The sequence below is a fragment of the Manduca sexta genome, chromosome 19, assembly GCF_014839805.1.
Source record: "Manduca sexta isolate Smith_Timp_Sample1 chromosome 19, JHU_Msex_v1.0, whole genome shotgun sequence".
In the NCBI taxonomy this organism is placed as follows: domain Eukaryota; kingdom Metazoa; phylum Arthropoda; class Insecta; order Lepidoptera; family Sphingidae; genus Manduca; species Manduca sexta.
This window is the reverse complement of record NC_051133.1, coordinates 13,933,109-13,954,396: the sequence shown is the minus strand read 5'-3', so window position 1 is coordinate 13,954,396 and position 21,288 is coordinate 13,933,109. Positions and strand designations below refer to the sequence as shown.

Genomic DNA, 21,288 nt, shown 5'->3' with positions numbered 1-21,288 from the left:
CTGAGATAAAGAACCTTGGAAATTTCCAGAATGCTGTCTAGTATTGTGGGCTAAATTTTAGAAAAGGGTTTCTTTTTAATTATCTTCTGAATCGTTTGCAAGTATAATCTATTGTGTTTTATCCTCAATGTAAAGTTTTAAAAGAACTCCTCAGGAGAAAAACAGATATGATGACTTTTTTCTTAATTTTTTATGTTTTATAATAAACTAGTTGTTGGCTGCGGCTCAGAACGCGTGATTTTTTTTCCCGAGATAAATATTTTCCTGGCATATAAAGTAGCCTATAGCACTCAAGAGTAATGTAGCTTTCTGTTAGTGAGACAATTTTCAAAATCGGCATATAGCTCCTGAGATTACCGCGTTTAAACTAACAAACAATTTAGCTTTATATATGTTACTATAGATAAATGACTACACAGTTAAATAGTAGTAAAGTTATCCGAAACTTTGAATTGTAAAGCAATGCATGGCACTCCAGTGGCAACAGTTATCACTCAGCTACATTCGATATCAGTCTCATAGACCCGTGTATTTATAGATTGCGATGTCCTTCAACCAAACAAAGCTTGCACACTACTACTCTTTACAAATAAACAAGGTGATGAAAAATACTTATCTACACTTTCACGCACAATAAAAAAAAAGTCAAAAAAAAAAAAACAAAAAAAATAAAAAAGCCACATGTAATAGACAAAAACGTGTGTTTAATGAAATTACGCGTCGTTATCAGCTGTCGCGGCGATATTGCTATCAGTGTGTCAGGTGGGCGATAACCGCCGCGCACACTCGCCCGGCAGCATGATGGGCGCCTTCAAAAAATCTAAAATATATGTGAGTAAAATAAACTACGGGTCATTTTTGGAACGGCGAATTTTTGCGGGTCAATTTTGACCCGGGCCTTTTGAAAGTGATTATGATGTGAAGTTCGAGACATGTTTTTGTGATTTTGCCGCGTGTTTACTGGAGTATTTTTTTATCTTCGTATTAATATATAATATAATATTAAGTGTTCGATAAGATTTCTAACCGTATTTATAAGTGACTTTTGTTAAAATTACAAGGGAAATGATTTGGTGAAATTAATACGTTGGAGTATATATTTCTTTAATAGTTTAATTAACATCAGCTATTTTAAAATAAATATGCAAAATACATAAAAGTAGTCAAGTAGTTGTGTGTGGTGATTGTTGTATTAGAGAGTGCTTTACCTGTTGAAGCCGTCCGGTATCGAACTTATCATTAAACGGTTATTATTTTTATTGTAAATTAATTAGGACCCAGTAAATTATATATTGCAGCCTGATAATTGGTGTTAATTTATTTAATATAATCTATGAATCTATTTTCATTGGTTACGCCATGACTTGAAAATTAAAAGGGTTCTTAGGAAAGAAAAAAAATTAAAAATTACAAAAATCTAATAAATTTTTAAAAATTAAACTATTTTATCTTCGTGCGTTTGATAGTTCGCCCGGACGATAATGTAAATTTAGAAATATCACTTTAGTTCCCAAAATGGTTTCCAGTAGAAATTGAACTAAAAGTTGCAGTCCAAATTGAATATTCATAGCTAAGACAGGATAACGTCTGTCGGGTCAACTAGTATCAGAATATTAACCAGTCTTGTAGTGCTTTCTGTTCCTTTTCTGGGTATAAGCCGCCTCTGCACTTACATAAAAATTGGTATATCACCAAATTTGCTACCACAATGCGCAGTTAAACCTGCCGTGCATTAGTTTTGTATAGTATTCTCATGTGACACTTTTTCAGCACTTTTCATTCAGTAGGTTATCCGGGTTACAACTTTATCAACCTTATCAAGGCAAACGCTATGAAATGTATTTAATTTTTTTCAATATCATGTACGTAATCTAGATTACACCCTGCCTAACTATTATTTGAATGATTCTTCATTGCTCATACGTAATATATATTCCTTCGATTTCGTCCTATACTTACTCCTGTTCAGAAAATATTAACTACAATAATCGATATCAAAAACTATTTGCTATTGAGCTGTTGTTTTGTCTCGTCATTAATGCAACTTTGTTTGCGTACGTGATTAAATACTTTTTACTTCACCTTTAAAGCGAACGATAATTATTAATAGCGATTATGATTATTGTTAATCTTTATAACCCTGCCGAAGCCAGTCACGAGTGGCGTCGCTGTTGTTTTTAAAGAATAAAGGGTGATAGGGAACGTGAGGGACAGATAAAGTAGTTGTAAACCAGACAGAAAAAAATATAATAATTTTACGTATGTAAATTCGAATAGTCCAAAATGCTTGATGTCCGGACCGGATCTGACCCAAAATCTTGATAGCTGTCTTTGGCTCTCTCTTTTGAGACATCTCGTTCTCTCTTTCTCTCTCTCTTTATATCAACTGCAGCTAATGCCAAGACAAAACGTGTAATTTAAAACACTAACAAAATTTTATATGTATTTTTTGTTCTTTCTCAAAATAACTCCCATTGTTTTTGCGCAAACCTTGCTTATGTTTAACAGCAGAGCCATTGACTCTTCTTGCCATTCAGTCATATAATTTAGATTACTCAGTCATAATACCTAGAACTTTAAATTATAGTAATGCGAGAAGTCGTAGGAACATTCTAGCGAACTATAAATTAAATTCCACTACAAGTACCAACGATACATAAGACGTAGACCGGACGCGGCCAAATATTTAGACTATTATGAATGAACTCTGTGTTTAGTGTTATATCTAATATATAAATTATACATTTAATACAGTAATATATCCAAAAGTGAGGAAGAATTGTAACTACATATTATATAACACAAAACATTGTCGGAAAAAACATTAAAAAATAATTGAAGCATTATGAACATTGTTATATTTTTTACAACATAATATAAACAATATTATCCCAGCATAATTTATATGTATTTACAGTGAGTACAATAAGTTTTCCTTATAAATACTTTCTAGTCTGTAAATGTAATAGTATATGATTATAAGTAGCCTTTATTTTTTTATTCTATGATGTACCCACTATATGTAGTATATCATTTTAACAACAATCTAGTCTTAAGACAAATAAGTTATTTAAATTTAACCTAAACTTCTAATGAGACTGACTAAGAATATGTCCAATAACACCTTTCTTATTGTCTCTAAGGGGAAGACATATTGTTCGCGTGTTCATTTTAAATACCACTCACTGCTCTATGTTGCGCTGAATGTTCACAAACTAACTCGAAGAGTTTTGTCTTCTTCAGTTTTCTCACTGGACCCGTGTTGTCAAGGAGCTGGATTGATTGATATAAGTAGACTTAATGAATAAATAAATAAAGGCAATAAGTCGATTCATATAAAAATGCGGCGTGTGGATATTGGAAAATTATGATTAGATAATAGAAAAGCATTGATTTTGTATTTAGGATTTCCGACGTTTCGAAAACTTTGCAGCTTTCACTATCACGGGGCGGCCTGCTAAGTCCGAAGTCTTAGAAAATTAAAATATGAAAAACTGTGATAAAAATCCGATAACTAATTTTATTTCGAGGTCTAACTATTTGACGTTATTCCTTATTTTACGAGCATATAAATGAACTGCTCTAAACAACAATAAAAACCAATTGTATTTTTTTCTCCTCTTCTTATCATGTACTGTAGTTTTTACCTTAAACTGATTTTGAAAAGAGTAACACCAGAGTTTCTTGCCCGTTCTTCTCTGGTGAGAACTGCACAAACTGGTGGTAGAGTTAATATTGACGGAATCTAAATAATGTATAACATTTCACGGATACAAATAAATCATTTCATTTCATAAATTGGCGTCACAAGATTACTAACAATACCAGTGTCCACAGGACCAGGTGGACTCGTCGTCGGTGGACGCGAGCGGCGCCGCCGACACCAAGGAGGACAACAAGAGCAACCGCTCCGCCTCGCACGGGAGGGACTCCTCACCGCCGCTGGGTAAGTACACCGACCGCTCCACTAGTGTAAAGCTAGAGTTGGCTAGGGCAGAACGCTACGAATTTAATCGCGATCGTTCCTTACAAGCTTGTGTTTGCTGAATTCTTGACGTCAACAGGTGGGCCTTTAACTCGTTTGTCTTGGAGGAAACAAAAAAAATTCTGTGTAATCCTTTCTTGTGAAACTGATTTTGTTGTCAAAATTCGTTAAATAGTTTATTCGAGAAAGTGCAACATACACCGCCTTATTACAAAAAGATAAGTTAGTACTGGGTTTAAACCAAGACTAAAAAGTCTAGGTTTGTTACGGTATTAAAGTTAGTACTCGGACTAAAATTCATTCTTATTACAAATCCAAGACCAACCGAGGATTAACTAGTACCGAAGATAGTCCCTGATTTAATTAGTATCCACAGAGTATAAACAAAAAATTACCGTAATACGTTGATTCATTCACTCCGCGTTTGACGCACCGTTTCTTTTAACACAAGTATGTATAAAGCGAAGGGCAAAATGTTTAATAAGATGTGATTTAGATAATGATGATGATGCTTAATATATACTATTTTGCTATTTAAATATATCTTAAAGCTGAATAATTTAAAATGGCTTGGTTTTGTTTTAATTCACTGTTGACTTGTCAAGCTAGCGTACAATGGAATGAAGTGTGCGGCGCGCATATTTGAACATTATCAAAATGTTTACATTTCGGTTTATTTATGATTTTGATTAATAGCACTTCAAGTAACATAAAGGAACGTTGTTCTTTTAATTAGTCGTTTAGAGTCGTCGTTCGTTTAGTGTAATTGTTTTTGTTGTGGAATCACGTACGTTACGTATATTTTAGTTATACCAATTAAAAATGGAGCAATAAATCAAAACAAACGAGGCGAATATTGGCCTTTTGAAGAAAAGGTTAGTTAAAAGCAATCATCTTGGTTATGAGCAGTGTAATAAATTAAAATGTTATTCAATTAGTACAAATTTCCTTCTTAATCCAAGAAATACTACGTTAACTTATTTCCAAGTCGGTTTACATATTAGATAATAAATCAACCAAGACGAGTACCAATATGTTAAGATGGAAAGAATGAAAAAAATTAACAAATAAGTGAGTATATTTTGCTGTTTTTGTAATGAATATTTAGTTACTATGACTTATGTAAAATGTACCTATATTTGTAAGACTAAACGACTCAATAACGAAAACTACGGGGTCTATTGAATCGCAGATTTGTTCCTAACATTTTTAAATCTTCTAAATCTATTAAATCAATCAAATTTATTTCCATTTTTTCTATTTTAGTTTATATTTGGTTCTCTAAACACAATTATCAACTTTGAAATTTGATGTTTCGAGGTTAGTACTGGAGTTAAACTAGGGGTCACGGCGGTTTAACTTTAGTACCACAGATAGTCCTCGGACTAGCGATAAACTCGGTTTTGTAATACCATTTTTCTTAGTCCATAGTTTAAACCTGGTACTAAACCCGGTACTATAGTTAGTCTTCGTTTTGTAATAAGGCGGACAAGGTTTATTTTCATCAATTATAATAAGTATGGATGCGCAGTGATATGGTTCCTGGCTTCGTGACGCTTTCCTGATGGGCGCTGTAAATGTATAACAAGCCGAGAAATGCTAGTCGATTCAACTCTAATTACCTGTATAGTACGTTATACATCAATAATAGAGTACGTTTTGATATGGTTTAACAGTGACATTGAATTTGCATTACATTGTTGTGCTACAGCAATTAAAATTAAATTGTATTCCTCTTTTAAAAATGTAGTACTAAATAGCGACAAGTTATTTATTGTTTTATTTGCACACACGGGGAAAAACTGACTATAGACGGTCATTCGGCAAGTCGCGTGCCATAGAAAGCTAGTAAATATTATATATGAGTACAATGCGGCCAGTGTTTTCTCGTCTTTCAAGATAAAAAAAGACAATATTAACTTATAGATACGTATTCTGTGTAAAGAAGTAAGCATTTCACGTACAATTATTTCGCAATCAACTGTTCATACACACACTTATATTATATTTAGTTAATTGAACTTTTTTTTTTTTTTTAATAGTCGTGATGCCTTACCATGAAGCGTGCTATTTGGTCATGCGTTAATTAATTTATACTTATAAAAATTGTCTCAAGTTGACCAGTATAGTTAATAGTAAATAGTTAATCAAAGTTTATACTACGAATACTTTTAACTTTGGTAGGTTAGCCCCGTATTATGTGACAACAAATTCGACACGAACGTGCGTGTCGTTTAATCGTCATGATTGGTTGAGAGAGCAACGCGCGAATCACGTGATAGTCTCTCGACCAATCACAGTGAATCGACACCGGTATTCGTGTCGTGTTTTTGCCGTATCCAAAGGGGGCTGCTCAACTCTAATCTCGCCATTCAAGCACTTAAAAAATTTAAAAAAAACACTAGAGCTGTGTTGTCAACTACGCAGTTTATAAGTTTTGTCGCTAAGAAACACTTATCTTTGATGGGCATTTACCACTTCATAAATTATTTAACACTTGAGTACAGAAGGATGTCCCTGTAAACACAATTTATAAACAAGGGAATTCTAGATTAGTGTTTCGCGAAGTTTATCAAATGATATTATGATATAATATCAGCCCTGTATTAACTGTCCCACTGCTGGGCACGGGCCTCCTCTACTACTGACAGGGATTAGGTCTTAGTCCACCACGCTGGCCTAGTGCGGGTTGGTAGACTTCACATACCCTCAAAATCCTTATAGGGAACGTCTAAGGTATGCAGGTTTCGTCACGATGTTTCTTTCGTCGTTAAAGCAAGCGATAATTCATAACGAATACACACATGATTTTAGAAAAGTCAGAGGTGTGGTCCCTTGGGTTTTGAACATGCGGACGTTCGTCTCGACAGTCCGTTCCACAACCAACTCGGCTATCGTCGCTTGATGTAATGATAAGACAATTTATTTATAGATATCTTACAAGTTGTCGCTGGGACCTAAATCCGTGTAAAAACATTGTTCATAATAAAAGTCCCACTGCGTACTTATTTCTTCGGGATAAGGTTTACCAGTTACAGTGCAAACATTAATTTGAACCTACGATGCTTTTAATTCGCAAGTGTGGCTCAAAGATACAACGGACCCGTTCAACATACAATTGTTTATATGAAACTTAACAAAAAAAATATTGTGTAGGCATCGTAAGAAAGGTTCCTTGTGCGAGGCAAGCTTACGTACTCACCATTAGACCACGAGAGGTGGACGTTGGAATTTTAAGTTATATTAAAGTACGCGCTAGTCATTTCGTATATAAATGCGTATTATTAAAGTTGTCAGTGAGTGAAGACATTGCTATAGTAGTGAACGTTTTCAAATGTTTTTGAATGGGCCCCTTTAAAATAGTTTTAATCGTGTTTTACTGTGTTAAGCCTACAGTCTGATATAAAAATATCATTACATAATTGTTTTAAATCAAAAATAGATTATTTAATTGTTAATGTATTAAAAAGTAAGAAACTCCTTTTGCATTGCAAAATATGGAAGTTTGCGGACATGTTTTGAGATGTGTTCGGAAACATTTAGCGTACGCAAAAACAGCAAATCAGACTTGGGTGAAATGTATCACTCATATACACTTATGACCGCGATGAATATATAGGCTACGTTTAATTATAAGTACACAGGTATACATTTATCTATACCGGGAAAGTTATCACGCGTGAGAAGCTTCGAGCAACGCCCGTCATCTAATAACCTTAAAATATTTGACATTCGGCTTAAAATCCCCTGGGAATCAGAGACATTAATGTGTCATACGTATTTAAATTTTGTTAGTATTAACGTACGCAGTCGATATACTGCCAGGCGGACTGCACGCCATTCTAGCCCTTCAGTCCGACCCCAAGTATCGCGGCCCGGCAACCCCAATTTGTTGACTCACGCGCGGCAATCCCCAATCGAACATATCGCGATAAAAATACTGTTTATCAGTGACTTGTGTTTTGTTAGCTACAAATTTCAGTTGATACTGAGATATCAATCGTGTTTGGTGACTACGCAAACTATTGTGTTTTAGTGATGACTTTGTTTATTTCATTTGATTATCCGCGGTAAAATTTTGTAGTGTCAATTTGGTGTCGTTTTTTTGTTTTAGGTTTTCATTTAATAATTCTTTTTGAGTCGTTATTAATTTTAATCACTGCAAACTACACTAAAACTATACTAGAAATTATTGAGCGCTTTGTGATTCAGTGAAAAAAAATTAAATGTTTTCATACAAGTTTTAATATTGGATCGGGTACATAAGACGTTTAGGTGATGCAGGTGAGAGTTTTTGACAAAGTGTCTTTATGAAAATCGATTCACACAGGCAAAAGTTCTGAGAATATATACAGTCTAATTGGGAACCTCCTCTTTTTTTGAAGTTAGATAAAAACGTTGGAATATCATCAGTCAGATTCCAAAGTTACCGTCGCCCAACACTGCGCTTGACACCAAGGGTTTCGCGTGATGTTGGTTGCCTAACATTGATTCTTTTTTGGGCCTATTTTTGTGACCACGAAACACTACAGTACATGTGACCTGTACTGTAGTGTTCGGTATCGGTTTACTGTAACAATACTACTCGTGTCAAAGAGTCCATAGATAGTATTTACTGAGATATAAAGTTCATCGCATAATAAACGGCGTATAATCAGTCAAGACCGACATTGTCATTGCAATACGCACAACAGTTAGTCATCAATTTTAGACATTTTTTAAGTGTTTTTTAATTATTTATTTTATTTAAAAAGACACACCGACGACATATACCTTCTACACTGACAAACACTTACGTAATACAATTAAGTGTAATGCACATGTCTATCATTGATATTATATTAGATATTAACTTGTTGAATGCACTCTGCCGCTCATGAACACTTAATATCAGTTCAATCACGGATGTGTTGCGACTAAATGACTTATGTAATTAATTAAGTAAAGGAGGGAAGAGTTTGGGCCTCCAGAATGGTCACCGTTGTATGTTGACAAATTGCCACGGATTCAATTTTGCATAAAAGATATCACACGTAATCCCCGTTAAGCACTAAGTCAATTGATGTTGTATTTTAATATTTCCGATGCGCCCACGGAGTATCTACGTAGTTATCAATACATAAAGCCTAACACCTGTCATAAACTATCAAAAACAAAATACATTTTCATTAAAATTCCCTTGTAACGGATCATGACAATTTGCACTGACGTATAATTTCAGTACAGTATTCAACTCATACTGAACGGTGCAATGATAAAAAAGCATGACTAGCGTTTTACTTCCAAACCGCGTGGTTTCCACGCATACAGAATTATGTCCCTGAATGAAAATTAATGTTTGCTACAAACCAATATAATATCTTCTGTCTATATATATATAAAAATGAATCCCTATTTCTCTTGGTCACGCCATCACGCGTGAACGGCTGGACTGACTACTTTTTTTTTATTGTGTTTGGTATTGTCAGGAGAAGGTTTTATGAAAGAATATATTCAAAAAAATTCGCGGAAAATTAGAAAATTTAAGAAAACTTTACGAAAATAATGATTTTATATAACTGTCAATTGTTTGAAATAACTGTCAGCGATTGACAGAATGCGCGCTGCAAATTCATAGTTAAGACGGGACAACGTCTGGCGGGTCAACTAGTATAATATATTAGAGTTGTTTAATGTTAGGTATCAGGGGCGAATGGTTCATGTAAACAGATTCCAGCCTTCTCTTTCGTAATTTATATAAAACTAACGACCCGCTCCGGCTTCGCACGGATGCAATGCTGACTATTTAATGGATGTTATTATTATACCTATAAACCTTCCTCTTGAATCACTCTATCTATTAAAAAACACCGCATCAAAATCCGTTGCGTAGTTTTATAGATTTAAGCACACATAGGGACAGAGAAAGCGACTTTGTTTTATACTATGTAGTGATTTTATTATCATTAGAACGATTTACAAATCGCGTTTATGCATAGTATTAGTACCTTTAAGTCGTGTCGGGTCCCCTTTCGAAACATCTTATCCCTTGCCACTATTAGGGATGTAGAAATATCAAAATACTAATCGCAGACCGGCATTTTTATACCGCATCAAGGCATTCTACGCCATTACTTGCTGGTCGACATTTCCCTAAGGCTTCAACTAACATCAAGTGTCGTAACCAAGATTCCTTTAAAATCGTTAACGCGAATACTAAATAGAAACAATGTGTATGTAAATGACATATCCTATCGATAAGTCTATCGCTACGAAATGTGATTCTCATACATAACGTTAGCGTTAACGATTAAAGAAAGGCATCATCACTACGGCGCCAGGCGGAAAAAGCCGCAGCTATTCTTCTAAAAAAAAAAAAAACTGATGCAGTAAAGTCACTTTATCGTGCCTAAATAAAAAAAAAACATACAAAACTATATTCCACATACAGGCCATATTGAAATGTAAATTTTCTTACGGGGTCCAGCAAGCAAGAGGATCTCGATGCAAATGAACGGTGCCAAAAGGTTTTCGGATATGTCGAGCGTATTGGGCTTCTGGCGCGTCGTCGAAGGCTGCGAGATCGCCATCCCGGCGGCGCCCGGTAAATAACGGGTAGCGCACACTACGATACGCTATCGCGCGGTTTGGTTATGCACGTTGTGGATATTGAGCATGCAAGAACAAACTGTATTTACAAAGAAGAACAATGCGTATTTACTAGACAATTACAAAAATGTAAATAAATATCTACACTCTTTCGAGTGTTATTTGGGTTGTATGTACATTGTTTCTCTAGCTACTTACGGTTTAATAATGTATTATTGTAGATATAGAGTAACATGAAGGAGTTACAGAAGTTTCAAAATTACTCCTATACAGTAGGCATCATTTATAAAATATAGTGTACAAGTTCGTTCACATTGCTAGTACTCAGTTACTTTGTAATGTTGATACGACAATTTACCACCTATCCAAATATTTTTTTTACAGACACATACCGTCAAAATGTTTTAAAATAATGGTTGTAAAGAAAAGAAAGTTTATACATAATCTATATAAATAAAATTATTATTACATAAAATTGATCATTAACACAACAAAGATACATGTCCTTCGTGTAGAACGTTTACAATCAGTGTCGCGCGATAATATCGCAGTGTGCGTCGACCCTAAATTGCATGCTCATGACCATACACGGGGCAAGGGACAGAGCGTGAGATCATTGACAACTCCAAAGAGAAAGCAACAAAAGTCACATAAACCATCGATTATTTTGACTTTGTTCTATCTCCAAAAGAGTTGTTAATCCTATATAATATGTTGTGACTAGTTTGTACTGTGACATCGACAAATGTCGCTTGGGTCCAGTCAAGAATATGTAGAATTAGGCTCGACTTGAAATGGCCATGGGTTCTAGTCCTACGTAATGAATGAATTTGTATGCGTTGGTTAATTTTCAGTAAATTTTGTGCTAAAACCTTGTCATGTAAACATACCACATATTATGCTAATTTCTTAGTTATTTTATACCACAATTTTATGGTTAACAACTAACCCCCTTATTCATAGACGTTTTTTATCGAACGATCGAGTAAGGCTGTGATAACAAGTCTGTTTCTCAGTGCTGACGGCATGGCAGTCTTCGCAGTGCGTAGACGTAAGGCCGTTGTGATTGGCTAATATTGAAATACAACAATAATAACCAATCACAACGGTCCTATGTCTATTTCTCAGTGCCGTTGGGCACTGAGAAACAGGCTTGTTATCACAGCTTTACTCCGTCCTTAGATAAAAAACGTTTATGAATAAGGGGGTAAAAGTAGAAAAATAAACATCAGCATATTTCGGAGTTGCGTACACGCATAGAAAAATTTGTGTACGCCAGATGTGCTTTTAATTTTTGATTGATTATTTTTAAATACCTGTGTTATAATGAATAACTTCGACATAATGAAAATAATTTACATGGAAATGTGTCTCATTTGTGTGTGTCCGAGAGTGTAATTATTGTACGCATGCGTATTTTGTGTGTATTTTCTGACAGAAAACTGTTTATACATGTCCTTACTGGGCATGCGTATTGTAGCATTTTAGTGCCCCTCAAATATTTTCTTGTTAGAAAACTTATTAAATTTTATTTTAATTTTAATTAAAATAAAAAGAAATATCACTGACTACAGAAATACTTTCACAAACATTTCACCAACCAACCGCCCGCTACCACTGTCAACAACCAACTGCGTCGGTCTGTCAGATGTTCAGTGTTTTTATAGAAAGAAGTGTTACAAATACCCTCACTAAAATATTTTATGCTAACATTATAATATTTGAATGTGATATGACAAAATTATATATCAGTTTTATATAATAATACTAAAAATCCTGTGCAATGCAAACAGAACGTAGGTATAGAAATAATTAAAAAAAACTAATATGGTGTTGCTTTAACAGAGTGAATGCAGCACAGCAGGTTTATGATACACCTGTGGAAAAATAAATAGATAAATAATAGTAAATCCCCTTTTTGTTATAGTCATAAAAGCTTGTGTACTTGCCGAGGTCTTGGCTTCGATGCTCAGGTTGACCAATAAAGTGAGTTTTAAATGACTGACATTTATGCCAATCAGCTGAATTGCGGATTTAGTAATTGCGCTGCTTACTCCCGCGGAAACAAAGGCGTGATAGTATGCAACAGAAAAAAGTGAGCATGACAGCATTGGATATATCTGTAAATACACGGGAGATGATCTGCACTGGTGTAGGGGGCAATCTTGCACACACTTTAAAAGGAAGGCTTCAAGGTGGTTTACTTGTTGTTGTTGTTGGTTTACTACTGGATCTCTTACATGTGGCACCCAGAAGGAATAGTTTCAAATATGGTTCCTATATAGCACTCGGATATTGTTTTAATAGGAGTAAGACCTATCACCTATTGTTCAAAATGATGTCAAATAAAATTTAAAATATAGTGTTTGCAAAATCAGACGCTTGAATTATTTATATAGCAAACTGGCACACGCTGATGGCACGTCGGAGGTTTTGTTTTGTACGCGTAGTTGGGAGGTATAATGTTTATTCTTTTGTGTAGTGACGAACGGCGATGCGGAGGAGCGCGAGGAGGACGGCGGAGACACGCTGCCCACTGACATGTCCGACACCAGCGAGAGCGAGCCCGACAAACCCAACAAGTACGCACACACACACGCACACACACATTCACACGCTCACGTGTTTATACCCGAAACGGTAGTCAGAGACGCAAATGGTACACCCTCTTTACGCCGTGTGTATATTCCGTTTCATGATGTGATAGGGAATGAGCCTATCGCCGCCTTCTGCACTCCAGGCTGATACCGAGTAGAAAAACAACAATATCGATTTGCCCGAACCGGGTGGTCGAACCCGAAACTTTAGTACTGCATTCGTACCGTAATTCAGTTAAGCCATTATGGCGGTCTTAGATGTATCAAAGAAAATGGTATTTTATTTATATTTTTCTCAGAAGGAAATTCGCGGTCATAGTGACTTAGACATTACTTTATAACAATTATAATTGAACGTGATGCAGTGTTCGAAACTTCAGGAGAAATATTAAATATAAAAATCGGTAAAAAAAATACGTTGAAAAACAATTGCAGAGTTATCTACATTAAATAAATTTATTGTGTAGCGGTGGCGAGATGGAGAAGTGCTCGGAGCCGCACGACGGCAAGCTGATGCTGAAGCAGCAGTTCCCGTTCAACATCGACAACCTGTTCACCATGATCTTCACCAACTCCAAGTTCCAGCTGGAGCTGCTCGCCGCCAGGGGGACCACGGACTACGTGCAGGTCAGTATCATCTTACTGATATTATAAATGCTAAAGTTTGTTAGAAGTAAACGCAGAAATAGCTGAACGCATTTGGGTCAAATTGGGCACAGTAGTGATGGACCGTGTCCTGGATTAACTCAGTTTAAAGTTTAACCCTGTAATTTGCTTCCTTGGAAAATAATGGATTTTTATACTGTATTAAAAAAGAGCTGGCGTTAGCGTCGTATAGATGGGGCTATAAATGACCGCAGAGTTTAGGAAGTTTTTATTTATTTTTATTTTGTACCGGTAAAGGCTTCGCGCATGGGCGAAGCCGCGAACGACCCCTAATAAATCATAAAATCAAGTCGGTCATTATCAGCTTTTTGCCCTTTTTTAAAGATAAAAAGGGCTTCACATATCCAACAAATACAAGAGTGGGATATGTGAAGTACACTTTTTCAGATAGTTACCAAAATGAGTCTAGAGGGCGCAACTAGTAGACGGGGATCGTGTCTATGGTTGCCATTATTTTATACTAGAAGCAAAGTATGTTGAAAATCATTATCTAAATATTTTTTTCACGTTTAATATGTATGTTATGACTATACTTCAAATAGTTAGTAATCGACGTAGTAAAGTAATATTTTCTTGGTTCGCAGGCGCCATGGCAAGTGCAGAACGGTCGAAAGTGTCGACAGATCAGCTACCGGCTCAGTCTCTCTACGGGACCGATAGGGCCCAAAGAAGTGCATGTGACGGAAACACAGGTATGAACCCTGATGAAGATATTTCGCATCTCACAATACAGTAGTCAAAACTACTACATAATTGATCCTATACTTCAACAGTAGGTTTATACTATTATCTGGCTTAGCATAACGACTCTTTGTGTAACACTGCAATGTCTGAGGGTTACTACTAGCAAGTGACAAACCTGTGATTTGTGCTGTGTTGACCATCTCAAAGTTGCTTTTAGATATCATTTATTTGTTGCAAAACTTGACATATTTTTTGGATAGCAGAGTTTTATAAAGAGAGTTTAGATAAGTTTCTAAATTCTAATGCTATACTCGGTCACTCCTACACCTATGGCAATAAGGTGTGATGTCGTGTGTACGCGCAGGTAATGAACAAATGCTCGAAGCCCGGCGTGCTGTACTCGATCGAGGTGACGAGCGACAACTCCGGCATCCCGTACGCCGACTACATCAGCGTCATGGCGCACTACTGCCTCACGCGCGTCGCCGAGTCCGTCACCGAGCTCAGCCTCTACGGCAGCATCAAGTACAAGCGCAGCATGTGGCCCATGGTCAAAGGTATCGACCACCTCACAGCTATAATACTCATCTAAGTTACTTGATAAACGTTGCGTTATGAAAACTCAGATATCACTGCTCTGTCGGAATTTTATCCTCTTTGATACATTACTGTGAAAATTTTGTTTAATTAGTACTGTAAATAAATAAATGCTTGCTATGTAATTATAAAAGAAAATATGGCGGAATGGAACGACTTGATTGTATCAGCCTCACAGAAACACGCATTAATATTTTTTTGCATTTCGTACGATAAGAATGCTAACAATATGAGCTTAGAATGAAAATTTTTATTTGTAGCATTCATAGAAAAGAACGCGATGGCCGGGTTGGAGGAGTTCAGCCGCCTGCTGGAGGCGCGCCTCGCCGCCGAGGCCGACTGCGCCGCGCCGCAGGCCAGGAAGGCGCGCCGCCATCGACGTCTCACCTGTCAGTACCGCTCGCTGTTACACCACGCAGCACAGCCATACATATATAGGGACCGTCGACACTTACGATAAATTTGAACATTTCACTGGTCTTTTAACCGGCGTTTTTTATATTGGAAAATTTTTTTGCAGAAGCTATTGTCGCATGCGATTTTTACCATGTAAATAGTTGTGTACAGTAAATTTTTGTAAATCGTGAGGCTTGTCGGAATTGCCGCGAGTGGCACCAGCGTAAACGCATCTAAAAGTTGTTACGCAATAAATGACTATGGCAAGTATTGAGTGTAAGGTGTGTGTGCGCAGCGTCGTCGCAGGAGCCGTCGGCGGCGGGGGCGGCGGGGGCGGCGGCGGCGGTGGCGGGCCCGCTGCTGGCGCCGCGCGCGTCGCTGCGGGCGGCCGCGCCGCGCCCCGCCGCGGACGGCGCGCGCGCCTGGCTGCTGGCGGCGCTGCTGCTGCTGCTGGCGCTCAACGCGCTGCTCTACTGGCAGCTCTACCGCGCCGACCGCTCGCGCGCCTTCCACCTCGACGACTTGCAGAACAGGTCCGTCTACACACCACTTCTACACCACTGTTTCACCTGTTAACACAGGAAGCATGACGAGCTCTGCTCCTTCTTTATACTACACAGGATACTTACAAACTAATTAATCATCTTCATGTGCCTGAAGAAAACCATATTGCAATAAAATCAGTAAGATCCTCATGCACTGAACTTTCAAAAATAATGTAAACTTATAGTGTCTTAACTAATTAATTGATCCATATTCGTTTGCAGGATGAGTTCTGTGTCAGACTCGCAGATGTCGGACTGGTCCAAGCTACTGGAAGCACACTCGCACCGGCAGCGAGGGCAGTTGCTCGCCTGGAGGAGTGCACTCGACCGCACCGTGCAGCATCTAGCGCAGGTAATAACTACAAATTATAATTTACACTTAGAACCGCACAAGAGGTTGCCAGAGTAGAACAGATGATTGCATTCCTCTAAAGAAGGGTAAAATCTCCAGTCAGACAAATATAACTGACCAGCCACAGCTCCTCCAATAGTTCTTATTCGGAAGTGATATATCTACTTCGCATCACGAGAATATCGATTCCACAGGTCAGAATTCATTACCACCAGTGTTATTATTAGGTAATATATTCTAACTGTCAATACCACTTTAAAAGTCGAAATTCTCATCGAATCTTTTTAGTCCTCCTTTCATCTTGTAGATGGCAATGTATGTAAATTGTGCCGCCATACCTGGACCCTGTTTAAATGACAAGATTATAAAAGACTAACAGCAGTCAACGATCTCGATTTTCAATACGATTCCGATAATGAATCAATCAAAATAACTCATTTGTAAACATGTCAACAAAAACTTTGTTCTGATTGGTCTATTTTTGAGATAGATCGAAAAAAGCAATTGAGATAGTTTATTGAAATTGGCGGTAGAGTACAAAGCGGGGTCAGCTCAATTCTTGCCGCAGACATTAAAAACCTGTCTTAGCCCGAAACTACACATATATTTAACATAAAATCAGCAAATTTACTCACGTGACTTTGAAAATTTTTAATGCTTAAAATCCTAAAAATAAGTTTGCCATTTACTGTGGTATCTGGTAAGATATTTGTATCCGTCTGAATAACAACCACTGTACACATGATGTAAAACCCACCGCTGTGGCCGCCACCACATAAATGTATCACGTCCTGGGATCAGTTTGCGTATATTTGGGATTCAACATTATTATTGTGGCATTGTGTCGATTGGCAAGAACTTATGATCTCTCGTCAGTCGACACTACTTCTAGCCCACACTCCGCTTACAATCAGGTACAGTGAACTCTATCTAGAAACAAAAATATAATAATTTTGTCCCCACAAAAAAATATTTATTTGGCAAAATGTACTGCCGCATTTGACATCATATTGTCTCCCGCAGACGGAACAAGCGTTGACGAAACTATTAGAAACCATAAAACCGTCCCTCGAGGGCGCCCAGAACGACGCAGACGAACGGAGCGAGCTGTGAGCTCATCGCACCGCGCCGCCTGTACTCACACGCACAGCTCCGCGCTCGTGTGCGCAGTCTGCAGCGGACCATACTCTCTCACATTGAGAGGATTTGGTCGCGGTCCGACTTGCTAGCGTGAAATGGTAGTTGTCATGCGTCAACTAAAGCATGGTGAGTATATTGAGTTGTTTATTGTATTTAAAATATTAGATGAATTGTTTATGCGTTTTAATAACTTGGTTAGGTGTTGAAAGAGTAAAACAAAGATATTTTACAGCAATATTAGAATGTAACTGTTTTATTGCTAGTCGACGTTGCCTTCACGCGAGTGGCTGGATCGTCTGGCGATTTTGTGTAATGATCATTTTTTTATATATTACATCTACAATCCTTTAAAGACCTACAAAGCTATTAAAACGTATGAAAGATATAAAAATTATATTTATCATAAAAAATAACGTCTGTTAGAGGTTTTCAAATCGATTTGATGAATTTCATAAATAATTTAAAATTGACAGATTTTTAAATGTATACAATTTTCTAAAAATTATTTTCACATTTTTTTTATAATCGCCTAAGACATTGTAGAATAAGTAGTCGGTCGTAAGGGCCAGGGGGTCGACTGTGTTTGTTGCCTTTTCTTATTAAAACGAGCGAATTGTTTTGTCAAAAAACAGTAACTTTGCCAGTTTTAGTAGTGGCAGCACCACGGTCGACCCGCTGGTAGCAGGCTCCTCTAACACTGTCCCCATCGAAAACCTCACAGATTCCCACTGTGATAAAACTTAAATACAAATAATTTTATTAATCTTGTAGTGTTAACCCTTCGTTTTAAAGGCGCATAGCGTTTTTCTTATCCAGTTTGCACTTTTTTTTTTCTTGCTACAAAGAATTGCTATACATTTCTAGAGAAATTACTTTAAAAAATGTTGTCGAAAAGATATGATTTGGGATGCAAATTGAACTTATCTTAAAAAGTAAAACCCGGTAAAGGTGCGCTTCTGTCATATTAAAATTGATTGCTTTGGTTTTGTGGGGGCTTTGATTATCACACAGCTGACCCACTTTCCTTTACCGAATTTAAAAATAAATAAAATTGTTGTCTTTAAAATAAAGGTTCGTACCTAAATATTATTAAATAAATGTATATTCTTAAATGAAAATATTCCATTTGTAATTCATATCTTTTCGACAGCTATAGCCTCCTTGTAAACATTTTTAATCAATATCGCACTCCTAGACCATTAATATCAAATACGATATTTATGAAATAATATGACCACTGATTAAAAATGTTTGTACAGGGTTGTGTAATCTTGATTTTCTCCATATTTCCTACTGTATCCACAATTTCCTAATACAGTATCATAGATCCAGTATCCATTAACATAGGTGATGCGAGAAAATCGAGGTCCATGCTCTATGAGCAACGTAAAAATGTAATATTATTTTAATGCAATCATGTCGTACCTTCCTAGTGTACGTAAGTAAGGGCCAGTTATAGACATAACACAATTCGCCATTCAATCTCGTATTTATTTGAAGATCTCCCTTTTTGTAATCCGAGATAAATAAAATAGATGAATTTAAATCAAAATTTATTATTATTTATATTTCTGATTTTGTATTGCACATCATATCTATATTTCATAATACATAATCTAATATTTGGTAGCCACATCCCACCCATTTTTATAATTTTGCAATTTACGTCATTATGCTCCCTTGGTAACATGAATATAAAGGATTTGATAATATGAACTCGTAACATAAATTTAATTACAAATAATAACAATGACAAATGACGAATAATAAAGTTATTTTCAGTTTGCTTACTCCTATTTATCAGTGGGGGCAGATCGTGTTACTTGTATAAAGTTCATGGTTTGTTTACTCGATATTGAGACGGCTAATGTTTATAACTGGTCCCTAAGCAGCATAGCTTATTTTGACACATAGCCTAACAAGCTATACATTGATTTTGCGTCAGCATAAGTACATAAAGGTTATGTATTGGAATTTGAAACAGCTTTACCAAAAAGTCGAACCTCTGTCGGTTACGTAGATGCATTTTGTTTTTCTTTTTAAGTTAGTAATAAATTTATTGATAAGAGTAATGTACGGTCGCCAAACTATCGTATGTAATGGCGCCTTGCTGAGCTAAAATACGCATTACAAAGATTTTAGTTTGTAAAAATGGCGGCACGTTTCCGGGATCGGACTGGGAATTACAAGTAGCCCTTTATTAATATTATTCAAGCACAGAAACGGCTTGAAAGTTATATGCTTCAGTTTTCATATAAGCTACCAAGCGATCTGTGGTGAGTTATATCGGGTCAAGATCCCATAGTCCCCCATCTGAGTCCGTGCCACGAATTTTCTTACTTAGTATATTGTGTTCTGTTTCTTTAAGTACTTAGACTGCGTTTTTTAATTCAGCCAGGCTGAATAGTGTAGTGGCATTAGAATAAGAATAAAATTCTATTATAAATAATTCCTAGTGTAATTGTACCTATAACTTATCACAGAATATATTATATGTATTAAAAATGGAAAACTATGGTGTTGTTACATAATTTATATAAAATGAAAATAAATGAACTTTGAAAAAGCTTCTTCGATATGTTTGTAGTATTTTGATCTCTTACTTTTTAATTATTATTTTGTATCAGTTTTGCGGTGCTTGTAGATTATATTAATGAAATTACGTTTATTTGAATATTCGCGTCAATTATGTACATTGTGTAGTGTGTGCTGTGTAGTGACACTCGACATCACAACTGACGAATATTATGTACATCACAATTCATAGTTAGAGCAACTCGTGCTGTGTAAATTATTTATTAATTAAGTGGCGGAGTCGGCATCTAGGGTACGAGTTTTATTTTTCTACCCCCTCTAAATACCTGCAGCCGGCCCTGTCAATAATCGTGAAACGTAAAATCATTCCATTGATGTGTAAAAATGATCTGAATGTACATAAGTCGAGAAATGTAAAGAAATTCACAACTTGAGAACCATCGTCATTAGCAAGGCCCGCGCCACAGGCCACGCGGGGCGCGGCGGCGTGGGATGGATTAGATTCCTATTAGATGTAATAACGTGCATTTGTGTCAGCCCTTGCCAGACGAGTAGCGTGTCTATGCACAAATTCCATTTAGAGTTTAACGTTGCAACGTGTGTTGTAAGTTATACAATTCTATTCTCAGTATTGAATAAATATTTTAAAGTGTTGGGATGTGTTTTATTTTGCAAATCCTTTGTATAGGTCTGTGGTTGAAAACTAATTCGCAAGTTAATATATAAAACTTATACCATCATCATCAGCCGCAGGATGTACACTACTGAACATGGGCCTCAAAGATATCCAGGTCGAACTGTGGGAAACAGCCCGCATCCAGCAACCTCCTGCGACTTTTATGAAGTCATTTGTCCACCTCGTGGATAGACGTCCTTATACACTTACCTCCTTATTCATAGACGTTTTTTATCTAAGGACGGAGTAAAACTCTGATAACAAGTCTGTTTCTCAGTGCTGACGGCATGGCAGCCTTCATAGTGCGTAGACATAGGGCCGTTGTGATTAGCTAATATTGAGATACAATATTAAGACGTCTATGAATAAGGGGTTAATGTTTTCTTTCGGAAGGATATGGGAAAAACAGAGCGGCAGTTTTACTTTTGTTGCGTACCCCAGGTCAAACACACCTGTAGTATGGAAGCGTCAAAGAATACCACCACGGTTAACCCTTTGTGTCGTAAGAGTCGACTGATGCAGACCAT

General features: G+C 36.6%; 1 protein-coding gene across 6 annotated transcripts in view; it reads left to right on the top strand.

The window, feature by feature from the left end:
- Positions 1–20,739, top strand: part of LOC115445912 (protein Aster-B) — a 46,588-nt gene extending 25,849 nt beyond the window's left edge. For 5 of the 6 annotated variants that reach the window (XM_037440307.1, XM_037440306.1, XM_037440308.1 and 2 more), the window contains 9 exons: positions 3,829–3,946; positions 13,056–13,155; positions 13,638–13,797; positions 14,421–14,528; positions 14,885–15,077; positions 15,378–15,506; positions 15,809–16,046; positions 16,281–16,410; positions 17,434–20,739. In XM_037440307.1, coding sequence (XP_037296204.1) covers positions 3,829–3,946; positions 13,056–13,155; positions 13,638–13,797; positions 14,421–14,528; positions 14,885–15,077; positions 15,378–15,506; positions 15,809–16,046; positions 16,281–16,410; positions 17,434–17,523 — 1,266 coding nt within the window. In that variant the 3' untranslated portion in view covers positions 17,524–20,739. The remainder of the gene's footprint in view (positions 1–3,828; positions 3,947–13,055; positions 13,156–13,637; positions 13,798–14,420; positions 14,529–14,884; positions 15,078–15,377; positions 15,507–15,808; positions 16,047–16,280; positions 16,411–17,433) is intronic. The other variant, XM_030172414.2, reaches the window with a different exon arrangement.
- Positions 20,740–21,288: the final 549 nt, after the last annotated feature.